Raw genomic sequence first — 16,508 nt, forward strand, 5'->3', positions numbered from 1 at the left:
TATTTTTATATCATGATAAAGGCTGTGACCACATCTGGATTTGAATCTGGCTCTACCCCTTCCTGGGTTGTGACTCTCTGACTTTGGGGAAAGCTTCTCAACTTCTCTGACCTTCCATGTCTTAGCCTGAAAAATGGAAGTAACAATCCAGATTTTATTGAGTTAACTATAAAGGAGTTAACTTTGAAGTTCCTGCAGCTCGTGCCTGGCCCACAAGGAGCACTTCTGAGGGAGCGACCATCACTGCTACTACTGCTGCTGTCCCTGCTTTTATCATGGCATCACTGGGCAGTGGCATAGGATGTTCATTCTCAAATGATTTAGGTATTCATCTGCTTAAAGACTAGATGCTGAATTAGGCAGTTGTTTTTGTTTTTTTTTTTTTAACGTACCTTCCAGTTCATTTTATTGTTCTATTAATTCAGAGAAAGCACCATGGTCGTCAGTTTTTACTTACCCTATTAGAATAATACTTAACTCCTGGCTACTTCAGTCAGAGCCCGATCCTTATTATAATTAAAATAAAAATCTTGACCCTCTTTATTACTTTATACTAGAGAGCTTATCCTGCATTGCCAGGAAAAATTATTAACCATTGTTAAATTAAAAATCCCTATTGCTGCTCATCTTTGAGCACCCTCATAGAATTGCCATGTGAGAAGAAGATGCCCTTGTGACTTGAATGTGTAATTCTTTTTGGAAACCACTGTTTTCGCTGTAACTGGTATCTTAATACAAATAATATGCCTCTTTTGAACAGCAATTTCATTGGCTTTCCTTGTATTTCAGGAAGATCACTGCCCATTTCTTGAAAGTCTCCTTCAGAGCCCTCAAAGGAGATTTCACCCATGCCCCCTAGTTTCTGTTTTTGCCCAGGAAAATCTCAATTAAAATATCCTTTGTTGTTAGTGAATATCTGTATACATAATTTTTTGTGATGCAGTCCCAGAAAAAAATGTCTTTCATCTATGTAGATACACTATTGCCGACCTACCTAGAGATTGCATAGTCCCAGGTTAGAAACTCAGGGCCTTACAATTTTTTAATTTATTGTTTGGGACAGGCCTACATTGTTTGACCTATTTAAGGTACTAAGTAACAGCCAGAGTAAAACATCTGAGTATTTTTCTATATATTATTTGTAATGTTACTGTTGGTGAGGATGCTGTACTTTTCCAGTTTACAACTGAGGAAGCCTGTCATCATCATTAGTACTCATTCATTCAGCATGAGCACCTGTTTTATCTTAGGCACTGGAGATGTAAGTATGAATAAAACATGATTCCTGCTCTGGAAAATTTCATAGTTTATTGGGGGAGAAAGATAGAGACATATATAATTACATTTCTAAGTGATATGTTCTGTGTAATGAATATATGAACAAAATGCCATAGTCATATAGAGGAGGGAACAGTAAATTTGGAGGTGTATGGTAAGGTTACAAAGAGAAAGTAACATTTGAACCAAATCTTGAATGATAGGTGGGAATTTGCCATTTGGAGAGAGAGGAGCCAGGAATGGTCATTAGAGGCAGGGAGCAGCCTAACAAAGGCCAAAGGCTTCCCCTGGCAAGCTGTGTGAGGGGAGTGTCTCCAGGATAGCTAGAGAAAAGGCTTTGTGAAGGAAAGTGAGTCAAAGCTAGGAGTTTGAACTTTATCATTTGAGCAGTAGGAAATCATTGAAGACTTTTTGAGTTATGGCTGATATAATCAGGCTTGAGTTTGAAAACTCCTAATAGTTTAGGGCTGGAGAAAGAAAGACAAGTGGCAGACACCAGGTAAAAAGTTGTAGTTCTCCAAGCAAGACACAAGAGTTTACACTAAGACCATATGTGTGTAGATGTAAGAAAAAAAGAAAGGCAGGGGGTGTGTCTCTAAATTTGACAGCATTTTCCTAGGTGTAAACAGTATGATTTTGTGATCGGTATGATATGGGAAGTGTGGGCAGGAGGAGATCTGATTTGGGCGATGGGGTAGAGTAACTGAAATTAATAGAACTGGAGAAAGTGAAAAAGGAAAGGAAGGATTGTTCCTTGTTTTGTTTTTTTGTCTGTTTTGGGAGCAGACAAGGGTTTTCATTTTGCATAAGGTAGGGCCAGTGTTTTCAGGAACATTCTAGCACACACGTCTGGATCTGAATCTCAGTAGAGAGGTTACCATAGTAATATTTTTGAGTTCTTACTGTTTATTTTTCCATTAAAAACTAAGGTTCTCGGAGGTTAACTGATTATGGTCTCAGGAAGACGGCTGAAGAACCAAAACATAAATTCCTAAGCTTCTTACCAACTAGGCCTTAACTAAAATAGCCCTTTGGGGAAAAAAAAAAAAAAAGACAAAACTCTTGATTTCCACTATAATTGCTTTACTGTTTCATTTCTCAGAGTATCTTTACTTAAAAAGACAACAAAACAAAGCCCAACTTGTGTATATATATATCTATAATCTACTTTCTGTACTGTTTTCCGATTTTAATGTTTTTTGACAAATGCCAGTCAAACGAAGAAGGCTCAGGATAATAGCTGAGGAACCCCAAACCTCTTGTTTTGTTCTAACAAAACCTTAAAATTCAAAGATTAGAGAGTCCTCAGGAAATACTCATTATTTCACATATGTCTGATCTAATCCCAGTTGTTGCCCTGATTCCAAATGAGGGAAATGAGAAGTGTTGAAGAACGAAGGTGTTAGTGTCCACTTTTCGGCAGGAATTGAAAAGTAAGGTTTCCCCCACTATTTGGATTGTTGAGCCGTGACCTATTCTCTTGAACAACAGAGAATAAAGTAAACAGTTCTTCAAAATCCATCCTCACCCCCAGCTTTCGGGGGTCACCGTGTTCATTGAAACACTTGGGTGGTTGTGAAGAACTTGAGTAGGCTTCAAACAAGGCAGATCCTTGTACATATGTGACACTCTTTTTTCACATATTTTAAAAAAATAATTAGCATCCTTTATCCACTGTAATTCTAGTTTTAACTGTTACTGTGTTGATTTCTCTGTGAAGCTCGTTGGGCTGTGGTATTTTTCCTTTACTTTGTTCTTGATTGCTGTGAAATGTAGTTGCCTGCTGCTTAAGGCAGCTGCAGTAGAGTGTACCCAGAAGTGGTTATAATTCTATATTTAGTAAGCCATAGGGTTTGTAAAGCATTTGCAGATTCCTTCTGGATAAAATGGTTTCTATATATGTAACATTTTTAATGAAACTATTATTATCACCCATTAGGGAAATATAGCAGCTAATATGTGCAGATTTGTGGACAAGACAGAGGCACAAAACTTTTTTTCTTAAGAGTACGCTGAGTATTTTAAATACTTAAAAGTAATCATGTGAATCCTATTTTCATACTTTTAATCTTGAATTGCAGAGCTTTTACTCAAGTGTTTACCTTTGGTCCAACATTCCGAGCAGAGAATTCTCAGAGCCGGAGACACCTGGCAGAGTTTTATATGGTAGAAGCAGAGATTTCTTTTGTTGAGAGTCTTCAAGATCTCATGCAGGTAGGTACACAAGTTTTAAGACACTTTCTAAATAACAGATATCTGTGACATTAAAAGGCTTCTGTATACATTTTCACCTTGGACATCTGTGCATTGTAGGTGTTAATGGAGTGAAGAAGATGGGGAACTACTTAATTTGATAAACATCTACTGAATCCCTTTAACGTACAAGAGTCAGACAGATTTAAGTTCATATCCCAGCTCTGCCATTAATTTTGTTTTGATGTTACCAAACCGTGGTGAACTTTAGCTTGCTCAACTATAAAATAATAATTACAGTAACTATTTCATAAGGTTATCAGGAGGAGTAAATGAAATAATGGCTGTATAATGTAAAGCATCTAGTATTGGGCTTAGCATACAGCAAGCTCAGTAAGTAATAGATCTTGTTATTTGTTAGGCAAAGAAATAAAACATCTTTATAGTTAGAGAAACATCTATGTAGCTGTATTGGAAAGCATCTACAGGAACCATCAGAGCTCTATTTTGGGGGCAAGAAGGAAGTCCAGAAAGATAGTCAAGAGTCAGATCTTGAAAGAAAGACTTCGTAAATGCCATGGTAAAAGGCATGAAAAAGAGAGGAAAGGAAAAGAAGGAAAAAGAGAGAGTTCTCAGATAGCAGAGGCCATGGTCAATTATAGTTTAGAAACACCTCTCTAGTAACAATATAAAAAATGATTCAGAGGGGGATAAAAATGAGAGCCTTTTTAGGAGGCTGTGGCCATACTCCAGATAGAGCACATAAGCTCTGAAGATGGATGGACCAGGAACTGATTTTCAGCTCTACCACTTGCTATGTGATCTTAAACAAGGGATTTAATTTTCTGAGCCTATGTTTCCTCACCTATAAAATGAGAATAATTGTTCCTACTTGATAGGGTAGTTCAGAGAATTACACAGATTGTATATATAAGACACATAGACTAGTTCATGTCACTTTGTACCCAGAAATTATTGTCTGTTACTATGAATTCTCTATCTAGTACTATTAATATCTTAGTTTGGATTTGTAATCACAGGATGTTTAACAATTTTTGTCACTTCTCACTTCTATTCATTTTATATCTTTCTACTCTTATCCAGTAAATGACCCAATTCCACTTAAAACATAAATACCACATATATCATCAAATAGAATGGGCTTGCCATTTCGTTATCCTATCTTGGTTGGATTTCCTAGTAAACTCTAAAGCAGAGATTTGGGGGGTGGGGGTTATTGGGGAATGCTCTAGAGAACAACATCTGTAAGGAAAGGAAGGAAGCAGCATTGGGCAGAGGGAAAGGTTGAACTACAGTGCATGTAGAGAGGCCTTAGGAAAACTTTGGAGCTGGAGTGGTCTTTCATAGTTGTCCCATAGAAAGGCAAGGAGGTGGTATACCTTTGTTCGTTCCCCGTCAAGCAGTTACCTAACATGGGCTAGCCTTGGGAAGAGGCGTACTCTTGGGTAAGATAGCACTCCTGGCCTGGCCCGTTCCTGAAGAGGGACTCAACCAGGCACCATCAGCAATTAATATTCCCAGTGGATAAAGCTCTTGGTCCTGAAGGGGTGTTTTGACTACACACAGTATCCATTTATATACCACTTTAACGTTTCCCACTGATTGTTGTAGATCAGTGTCCCCCAGGGGACATTTTTGGTTGTCACTAGGAAGTGGATGGAGGAGAGGGGAGAGTGGTTGCTACTGGCATCCAGTGGGTAAAGGCTAGGGATGCTGTTGGACATGCTAACATGCCCAGGTCCCCCCCACTCAACAAAGAGTTACCTGGTCAAAAATGACAATAGTAACACTGTCAAGTAATTCTTTTCTAAAATAGAGGGATTCAGGATCTGAGCCTCACAAGGCATAAATAAGATTCCTTAAAGGGCTTTCGGTTCCAGCCCACCACCCAATTGGGTATTACTCACTCAGGCAATGAGAGTATTGTAAGCCACAGAATCACACCCTTTACCTCCCTCTTTCTGCCTTGACCCTGTCTCTCCTGCCCTCCCCCCATAAATACCAGAGAAAAGTTCCAAAGACATAAATTATGTTAGGTATTATTAAACATTATAATTATATATCCTATACCTAATAATTATTTTTTACTATTCTACTGAGTGCTATTCAGCATACACTGTTCAATAATTTTTAATTAATTGAAATAACAAACTTTTTCTTAAAGACAGAAAAAAAGTATGCTCTTCCAAAAGTAATCTTCTGTTTTTTCTTATTTTCTCCTTTTATGAATTACATTCTCTGGAAATTATTATCCTTTTTTTTAAATATTTTATTTATTTATTTGACAGAGAGAGATCACAAGCAGACAGAGAGGCAGGCAGAGAGAGAGGAGGAAGCAGGCTCCCCGCTGAGCAGAGAGCCCGATGCGGGGCTCGATCCCAGGACCCTGAGATCATGACCTGAGCTGAAGGCAGCGGCTTAATCCACTGAGCCACCCAGGCGCCCCTGGAAATTATTATCTTGATGAAAATTTTAAATCAGAATACTGTAACAAAGGATTTTTTTCTGCTCATAAGGTATAAACAAACGTTACTATTTTAGTGCCATTGAGTAATATATTTTTAAAAACATCTGAAGGTTATGCTAACCCTTCAGTTAAGTTTCTGTTTTCTTCAAATATATTTATAGAGCATAGTCTGAAAGTCAAGGTTAGAAAAGCCAGTGATTTTCTTCTTCAAATGGAAATTTACTGCTCATAAGAAAGAAACCAATTTAACATCCCCAGGGGTCACAGTCTTCATCTTAAAGATAGGTGTGTTGTGCCCCTCAACAGTGCAGGCTTAGTATCCAATATGTTTTTGTTTGCTCCCCATATGTGTCAGTTTTTTTTTTTTTTTTTTTGTGATTGAGGTATATGACCCTTCATAAATCATTCAGTTGCTTATTAACTTCTTTATCTCCCTACTCTTGGATCAAAGGTAATATAGCCTCAGGGTAAAAGATCTTTAGCCTCCTTTTGCTCTTCTTTCATCAAGTTTTACCTTACTCTTACACAAAATATATATGTAAATACAAAAATACAAAATATATAAAAAATAAATATATGAACACATATAAACACACACACACACGTATATGCATATATATAAATGTATCTGGTTGTTCCTTGGTAATCAAGTACGTTTCTGTATCCGATCAGAGTTAGTGTGGTGGATGCTTGTGTCCTGTCCTATGTCTCCAGCCCTGATAGGGTGCACCAGGGATGCAGGAGAAGGAGGGAAGATCCTGCCTCTGGGGCAGCCTGAACTTATCGAGTGTGTCTCTCTTTCTGAGCACAACATTGGGAGAGCCTAACAGGATCTCACTGACTTCAAATCAAACATTTTAGTTTTGATTAGAAATATTTTCCATTCCATCACCTTTTTTCTTCTGACAACAAGTTTTTTCTGTGGGATGTGTATGGATACCCCTGGTGGAATGTATTCTTAATTACTGATTTGTGTTTATCATGACTTGTGTTATTACCATTGTATGCTTTGGCAAAGCAAAAATATACATATTTAGATGTAGATCTATCACTACTCCTATAATTTTAAAGTCAGCTTTCATTTACCAGTAACTGAATGAAGCATTTTTCAAAGTGTCTCATTCTTCACAACAACTAATGTTTGTTGCATCCTTCTCTGAGCCAAATATTCAAAGTCTTATACATGGATTATCTCATTTAATTATCTCAGCAGTCCTGGAAGCTAGGTACCGTTACTTCCCTGATTCTACAGGTGAATATATTGCACTTTAGAGAGGCAGCAGTCAGTTTTGGCTGTCATTTGACAACCCATTTCTAGTATTGGAATGAGTAATGGAAGATTCATACATTTTTCTTTCCTTTTTTTACCCACTCTTGGAAGAAATTGCACTGCCATCCGTAAGCAGTCTGGAAAACTGAACTAACGTTCTGCAGTATATTCAGGGATTAAGAGGCCTAATGGATTTATAGCTGCTAAAACCTGGAGAACAGTCCTTACAGGACCCCTAAATAGGTTTTTCATACAAAGTGGCTCACTTGTCAGGCAACTAACTATCTGTCATTTCTCTTAGGTTATGGAGGGACTCTTCAAGACTACAACAATGATGGTTCTCTCAAACTGTCCTGAAGATGTTGAACTCTGTCACAAGTTCATAGCTCCTGGCCAAAAGGTAATTAGTTTTGTGGATGAAGTCTAATACATCTACTCTTTAAATATGTTAATTACATATCATAAATATAATTACATTTAACAAATTTTTTTTCTCTTTTCTTACCAAGGACAGATTAGAACATATGCTAAAAAACAACTTTTTAATGTAAGTAGATATTATACTTTCTTTGAACTTTATTCATATTTTATCATAGTATTTATCACACTATTAAAGTTTTTTGTTTATATATGTGCTTATCACAAGGAAGACCCATGTTTTAAATATTTTTGTAGCTCTTATATCTGGTTCATAGTTGATAATCAATGTTTCATGAATAAATAAATGAATAAATCTAGCAAGATAAATGAACACAGTCATTAGTAACTGAATTAATGCAGTTCAAACTAGTATTAACTTTAGTAATAAAAATTTGGCTCAAGTAAAAGACTTTTATTTTGGGGCACCTGGGTGGTTCAGTCAATTAAGCTTCTGACTCTTGGTTTCAGCTCAGATCATGATCTCAGGGTTTCAAGATCAAGCCCTGCCTTGGGCTACAGGCTCAGTGCAGAGTCTCCCTGTCCCTCTCCTTCCCCCCTTCCCACCCCCTTCTCCATTCACACTGGCTCGTGTACTCACACTCTCTCTCAAATAAATAAATAAAATCTTTTTTAAAAACTTCAGTATAATTAACATAGGGCGTTATATTAGTTTGAGGTGTATAGTGTAATGATTCAGCAATGCTATATGCTATATTCAGTGCTTATCATAATAAGTGTACTCTTAATCCCCTTCACCTGTTTCACCCATTCCCCCACTCATCTCCCCTCTGGTAACCATCTGTCTGTTATCTGTAGTTAAGAGTCTGGTTTTGGTTTGGTTTGGTTTGGTTTGGTTTGGTTTTTTGCTTGTCTATTTTTTTCTTTATTTTTTAAATTCTGCGTATAAGTGAAATCATGGGGTAAATTTCTTTCTCTGACTGACTTACTTCACTTAGGGTTATGCTCCCTAGATTCATCCATGTTATTGCAAATGGCAAGATTTTGTTCTTTTTTAGGGCTGAGTAATATTTCATCATGTGTATGTACCACATCTTTACCCATTCATCTATCAGTGGACACTTGGACTGCTTCCATAGTTGAACTATTGTAAACAATGCTGCAATAAACATAGGGGTGCATGTATTTTTTCAAATGAGTGTTTTTTTATTTTGGGGGGGAAATACCCAGTAGTTGAATTACTAGATCATATGGTGGTTCTGTTTTTAAGTTTCTGAGGAATCTCTATACTGTTTTCCACAGTGGCTGCACCAGTTTGCATTCCTGCCAGTAGTGCATGAGGGTTCCTTCTCCACATCCTCACCAACACTTGTCATTTCTTATGTACTTGATTTTAGCCATTCTGAGAGGCGTGAGATGGTATCTCATTGTAGTTTTGATTTGCATTTCCGTGATTAGTGATGTTGAGCATCCTTTCATGTGTCTTTTGGATATCTGGATGTTTTATTTGGAAAAATGTCTGTTCGTGTCTTCTGCTCATTTTTAATTGGATTATTTGTTTTTCGGGCATTGAGTTTTATCAGTTCTTTGTATATTATAGATACTAACCCTTTATTGGATACGTTATTTGCAAATATCTTCTCCTGTTTTTAGTAGGTTGTCTTTTAATTTTGTTGATTGGTTCCTTTGCTGTGCTGAAGATTTTTATTTTGGTGTTGTCCCAATAGTTTTGTTTTTGTTTCCCTTGCCTCAGAAGACATATCTAAAAATGTGTAGCTCTGGCTGAGGTGAGAGAAATTACTGCTTGTTTTCTCTTCTAGGATTTTCATGGTTTTAGGTCTCACATTTAGGTTCTTAATCCACTTTGAATTTATTTTTGTATGTGGTGTAAGAATGTGATCCAGTTTCATTCTTTTGTATGTAGCTGTCTAGTTTTCCCAGTACCATTTGTTGAAGATACTGTCTTTTTCCCAGCAAATATTCTTTCCTGCTTTGTCAAAGGTTAATAGTATGGTCAAAGATAATAGTATTGTATGTTTATTTCTGGGCTCTCTGTTCTATTCCATTGATCTATGTATCTCTTTTTGTATCAGTACTATACATTTTGATTACTACAGCTTTGTAGTATATCCTGAAATCTAGGATTGTGATACCTCCAGTTTTGTTCCTCTATTTCAATATTGCTTTGGTTCTTTGGGATCTTTTGTAGGATAGTTTGTTCTAGTTCTGTGAAAAATGCTGTTGGTTATTTAATAGGGATTACTTTAAATCTGCAGATTGCTTTGGGTAGTATGGACACTTTAACAGTATTTTTTTCCAGTCCATAAGCTTGGAATATCTGTTTGTGTCATCTAAAAAACAAACTTCTAAAATACATACATGTAATGTTAGCCCATCAGTTTTTCTCTATTTCAGTCTTCTTTTTATTTACCTTCAATTGCTCATATCTGGTTATATATTCTAAACTGTTTTTTAGCCACTTTTTTAAACTTAAAGATCTGTGTTTTAAGTATAACATATGTTATTCTTTCATTTCCACTACAGTCCTGTACAAGTAGTACTTGATATTGGACTGGTTATTTATTTCACTAAGCATACTAATCACATAGTCTCTTCCATTTTTTTTTTTTTAAGATTTTATTTATTTGTCAGAGAGAGAGAGGGAGAGAGAGCAAGCACAGGCAGACAGAACGGCAGGCAGAGGCAGAGGGAGAAGCAGGCTCCCTGCCGAGCAAGGAGCCCGATGCGGGACTCGATCCCAGGACGCTGGGATCATGACCTGAGCCGAAGGCAGCTGCTTAACCAACTGAGCCACCCAGGCGTCCCAGTCTCTTCCATTTTAATAAAACAAACACATACTTAATATGGAAAAAGAACAATATACAATCTTTTCATAAATAGTACAATTTATGTAAGACTTAGTATTCATGTATAGGAGGTAAATTTGATACTCAGAAGAATAGAAAATTGTTTCTAAGTATAATTTGATGTCATTCTCCACTTACTATCATTAGGTTTAGGAAGTTTTTGTTCTAAGAGAACAAAGAATTCGACCTGTCCTGGAGAAGGGTAATAAGAAAAAGTTGGCAGACCTCACTGAGCTGAGAATTTCAGGTATCAGTGTAGACCTTGAGACTTCAAGTTAAAAGTGGTGAGTCCTCGAGCCTGAATGAACAGCAAGGCAACAGATGTGAGATCAGAAAAAGAGGAAATAGGAGGCCCCTGATAGAGAATCGAAAGGCAGTGAAGTACAACTGAAGGCTTTTGAGGTTTTTTTCTTCTTTCACTGTAGTGTATATTGAGTATGTTAACTAACCAGAATTTAAATAAAAACTTGGAAAAAGAAAAGAGTGTCTATTGAATATTCACAATATGCCAAACTTGTTCTAGAATCTGAACAAACTGTCTAAAAGCAGTGAAAATAGCAGACAAAAATTCCCCGTCTTCATTGAGCTTACATTTCTGGGAGTAGTAATAAGAAACAAGAAATAAGAATAATAGTGAAATCTATAGTCTGTGAGAATGAGTTATAGTAAGTGGGAAGAAACCCAGAGAAGGGAAAGATGAGAAGACAAAAGAGTAAGGAGGTAGAAGTTTTAGATAACGTAACAGAGACCATCTCACTGGGATGATTTTTGAGTAAAAATTTAAAGAAAGTGAGAGAACTAGCTGTATGGATGTGTGGGAAAAGAATATTTTAGGCAGAGGGAATGGCAAGTACAAAGTCTTCTAGGTTGGAGCATGCCTGGTATATTCAAATAGTGGGGTGGGTAAGGGAAAAGGATAATAGAAGATAAAGAAAGGAGGTGAGAGGTGGGAAAACATGTAGGGCCTGGTAGGTCGCTGTGAAGAGTTGGTTTTCTCTTGAGTGATGTGGGGAAGCCATGGAAGGGTTCTATACAGAGGACTGATAAGAGCTGAATTGGATTTAACAGGATCACTCTGGCTGCTAGTTGAGAACAGGCTTTAGAGTGAGAGCAGAAAACCAACAGGAGATTATTACAGTCATCTGGGTGAGAATAAATGATGGTTTGGACCGTGTATTAGATTCATACAGAGAAACAAAACCAACATGATGTATATAAAGAGAAAGATTTATTTTTAAGGAACCATCTCACACAATGTAGAAGCTTGTTGAGTTCAAAATTTGATGGAGTAGTTCAGCAGGCTAGAGACTCAGGGAAGTGTTAGCAGCTGGAGTCTGAAGGCATTCTGCTGGCAGAATTCCCTCTTTCTTGGCCAGTCTTTGTCCTCTTAAGGCCTCCAACTAATTGGACATGGCCCACTCACATTATGGAGGGTAACGTGCTTTACTCAGAGTTCACTGATTTAAATGTTAATCTCATCCAGAAATACCTTCACAGAAACATCCTGAATGTTTGACCAAGTGTCTGGGTACCATAGCCCCGCCAAGTTGACACATAAGATTAACCATCATAGGCCAGGACGGTGTCAGTAGAGATACAGAGAAGTTGTTCTATTCTAGATACATTTTCAAGATAGAACAAACAGTATTTGTGGAGAATGGGAAAGAGGGAGAAGTCAAGTGTGACTTCAAGTCTTTTGTCTTATACAGCTGTAAAAATGGAGTTGCCATTAACTGAAATTGGGAAAGCCATTAGAGTAGCAAGGGGTTTGGGGGGAAATGGGGGTGGTATCAGGATCAATATCATCATGTATCATGTTAAGATCGAGATGGTTTTTAGACATCCAGTTGTAGATGTTGGGTAGGCAGTTTCAGTGTACAGATCTGGAGTTTACAGGAGAGCTCTGGACATTGCGTATTGATAAAAGTACTAAGTAAGCAGGGAAGGAAAGAATTAATTTGGGCATCCTAAGGAATCTGTGCTGGTGACAGAAAATCAGGGAGAATGTCTTAAGTGAAGCTAGTGAATAAGATCTAAGATTGGAAAAAAATATCTACCATTTATTGAATATTTGCTGTGTGCCAGAAGTGATAAACTTTACGTACATAAATGTAAAAAAAGTTCCTTGTATCTTCACAACTCTGTGAGTAGTTATTATTGCTCTTCTGTGGGTGAATAATCAATTCAAAGAGATTAAGCAAGGAAAAGATGAAATGGGAATTCAAACTCATTTAACCTGATTTCAAAGCTCATGCTTTCGGCCACTCACTACACTTCGAAAGGGCACTGGAATTAATGCTAGAGTAGGTGTAGCTCTTCACTGTCCTTATGACCCTCACATATCACTTGTGCTTTGGAGTCCGGGTCTGTAAAATACTGAGGTTGGGAAGTGACCTCATGGGCTGTGCCACACCAGTCATTGCCAGCAGTATCATCCATTCCACATCGTAAACCGTAGCTGTGGTTTAAATGTATACCTGTGATGATTTGTTTAGTATTGTCACCTCCATGTGGTCAGAGACTTGTTTATTTTGTTTACTGTTACACCCCCAGTGCTTAGTGCCTCTAACAGGAGCTCAGTAAATATTTATTGAATAACTGAATGAATGAGTAAATGACATTTGAGTAGCCATGGGAGTGAGAGTGTTCTCCTTTAGGCTAGGTCCTCTCCCTGAGGTTTCCTGGTAACCCCTATCACTGTTTACTTTGGTCACTAAGTGTAGTGAGCTATGACTCAAAGGATCTGGATTCTAATTCTGGCTATACTTCTTATCCGCTCTTAATGAATATGTTAGCACTTTCCAGCAAATATTTACTGACTCTCTACTATGAGTTAGGCATTGTGCTATTCATTGATGATCCATAATATAAGCATGGATTGGTCCTTTTATGGAATTTAAGATCTAGAGAAAAAGATGAATAGTTAACTGTTTGCATGAAAGATTATTTAATCACAACTGTGAACTTGATGAATAGTGAATCTTTAACCTTTCTGAACTTGAGTTTCCTCATCTATAAAGTTATAACTTGTCTGTCATATCATTTGTAAGGATCAGTTGGCCATACTGCTTAAGCAATGTGCCAGACTACGTAACATAACACTCCTGCTATAAAACATCTAAAAATGCTTGTTAAAAATTATAAAAATCCAGGGCACCCGGGTGGCTCAGGTCCTGATCCCAGGGCCCTGGGATGGAGCCCCACATCAGGCTCCCTGCTCAGCTGGAGGCCTGCTTTGCCCTCTCCCACTCCCTCTGCTTGTGTTCCCTCTCTTGCTGTCTCTCTCAAATAAATAAATAAAATCTTTTTAAAAAAATTATAAAAATCCTTTTAAATACTTTGTTGAGTTCACTAGAAAGTAAGAGAAGTTCCAGGACCTACAAATGAAGAGGGAACTGAGCACCAGAGGGGAACACATAAATAGCATAACACTGAGGTTTCTCAAGGTGGAGGGTATGGTAGATGGTGGAGGGCCCCTGGTGGGGGTGGGGGAGTTGCCAGCCTTTGAAGCCAGAGATTTTAACAGCCATAAGAGGACGTGAAAGTAGACCTAAAGTTGATGAATTAGAATCGAGATATTCCCCAAAAGTACACACATGCATACCTGTGCACACACATGCACACACACATACAGAAGATACCGTGTGACTTATATTCCTTTGCATAAATAGATTTCATTGTATTCTTGACTACTTATAATTGTTTTATATGAAAGTAAATAATTTCAAGGACTTGTACAATAATTGAATTTAGCCCTTACCAAGCAGAAATAGAATTCAATTATTTTTTATGTCTCCTTTATAGCATTAAGGTTTTTAAAATATAGAGTACTTACCGTTTTTTGCTCTTCATTTATCTGTGAATTTGAGTCAAAGAATGGTAATAATTTTAGCCTAGCAATTATAACCCAACAGATTGAGAATGGTTTTCTTAAACCCTAACAAAAATTTAAACATAAGGGAAGTTTGATCCTACATCATGTAGTATCCCTATATCTCCTCCTCCCATCCTCAAAGTACTTTAGAAGTAGCTTCTGAGAAGAGATATTATTCTCTGTACATATCAAAAAATTAGGAAAGAGAGTTGATAAAAGCCATTAAGGATATCCAGTGTCAGAGCTATAATTTGATCTGAGAAGCTCTGCCTCGGGTTAAGGTATGGGAGGAGTAGGGCAGAAGATCCAGAATAACAAGAAATACACAGAAAGTCATTTTTTAAAATAATGTAGCAGTAAGATATCAATGGCACAAAATCTCTGTGCCTTCTCTCTTTGACTGCTCTTATATTTCTCAGTATAAGGAGTAGATCATATCCAGTAAGTGATGGAATAGAACGATGGAATATCTAAGTAAAGAACTGTAGACAATATAGTCCAATCTCCTTATTTTACGAGTACAAATACTTAATTTTTTTAATGGTTGTATAGAACATTCCAGAAAGGTATAAAACGCTTTCATTAAGGTGAAGTGATTTACGTACTAGCCATTTAGGGGTAGAGGCAGAGGGAGAACTCCAAGCCCATTGTCTTTGTTTTGATTGAGCATATTAAACTCCAAGTGTTTTAGGCATTATCTCAGTAGTTAAAAGCTTCAGCTTTGAAGTCAGCACATCAGGTTTATCACTTACTTACATGAATAATTTTGGCCATGTTACTGTCCCCTCTAACCTCCCTTTTCCCTTCTGTAAAATGTTTTAAAAATGACTAGTACCACCAACACCACTATCATTCTTGCCTTAGAAATTTTTACTTAATACTAGATTTAGATTTGAGTAAGATTTTCATCTTGGAAAAAAATCGCTCAAAACATAGCTTTGAAGGCTTCATTTGTGCTATATACACAACTCCTTCCAAACGGTTATTATAGGTATGAATTTAATTTTTCCTTCGAAGAGTAAGTTTATGTTGGGCAACTTATTCTTTTAGTTTAAAGTCCTTCAGAAAGTTTGTAGGTTTGGGGGTTTTGTTTGTTTTGTTTTTGGGGGGTTTTTGAGGGCAGGGTTTTTTGGATGTTCTACTGTGGATTTTTGTTTTTAAGCATGCAGAGTACTGTTTCGGGACACCTGGGTGACTCATTCGGTTAAGTATCTCCCTTCCCAGGGTTCTGGGATCAAGCCCTGTGTTGGGCTCCCTGCTCAGCAGGGAGTCTGCTCCCTCTACCCCCCCCCCAACTCATGCTCTCTCTTGCTGTAATAAATAAATAAAATCTTAAAAAAAAATGTTCAAAGTACTGTTGCAAAGGGCATAGGGAAACTGACATTTTCGTATACTACAGGTGGGCATAAATTGGTATAACACTATAAAAGGGAAGCAGTATCTTTGGCAATATCAAAATACCTAAAAACTGTAAATATAAATACAATGATCCAGCAATTCCATTTTTTCCATATGCAAAATCAATATTTAAGAATCATTTGTGACCGATGTATGTAGTCTTGGTTTATAATAGCAAAATATTAGAAACAGCTTAAATATCCATCAGTAGATGAGTGGGTAAATTAATGAGTATACAGCCACAAAATGGACTTTTATGTAATAGTTCAAAAAAATGGAGAAGCTCTTTCTTTATATACTGATATGGAAAGATCTGCAAGGTATATTATTGAGTCAAGAAAGAGTGTTTATGGCATGTATACTATGGCTGCCATCTATTTAACAAAGGAGATTGTATATTACTATTTGCTTATAGATGTAAAAAACCCTCCTGAAGGATACACAAAAATCCAGTGACAGTGATTTTATGTGAGGAGAGGAGCTACATGGCTGTGGGACAGGGTGGATGGAAGATGTACACTCTTAGACGTTGTTTGTTTCTTAACTGTGTTCATTTAATTACCTATTCAGTTTAATTAAAACAAATGCTTGGCTTAGCTTGCTTTAGACATGATAGTTTCTTACTGAGATAATCCATGATATTTTTCCTAAACAGTCTTACCATGCTTAGCATATATTACAAAGCCCCAGCCATGGCCTGAAAGAATCCATAAGATCTGACCTTTTCCTGGCATTCTTCCCCTGTTCAGTATGCCACAGGCA

General features: G+C 37.2%; 1 protein-coding gene across 3 annotated transcripts in view; it reads left to right on the forward strand.

Annotated features, from left to right (window-relative positions):
• Positions 1–16,508, forward strand: part of NARS2 (asparaginyl-tRNA synthetase 2, mitochondrial) — a 125,514-nt gene that overhangs the window by 86,595 nt on the left and 22,411 nt on the right. For all 3 annotated transcript variants that reach the window (XM_032852969.1, XM_032852970.1, XM_032852971.1), the window contains 3 exons: positions 3,360–3,492; positions 7,531–7,629; positions 7,739–7,776. In XM_032852969.1, coding sequence (XP_032708860.1) covers positions 3,360–3,492; positions 7,531–7,629; positions 7,739–7,776 — 270 coding nt within the window. The remainder of the gene's footprint in view (positions 1–3,359; positions 3,493–7,530; positions 7,630–7,738; positions 7,777–16,508) is intronic.

Source organism: Lontra canadensis, unplaced genomic scaffold (assembly GCF_010015895.1).
Source record: "Lontra canadensis isolate GAN:19392208 unplaced genomic scaffold, GSC_riverotter_1.0 scaffold7, whole genome shotgun sequence".
NCBI lineage: Eukaryota > Metazoa > Chordata > Mammalia > Carnivora > Mustelidae > Lontra > Lontra canadensis.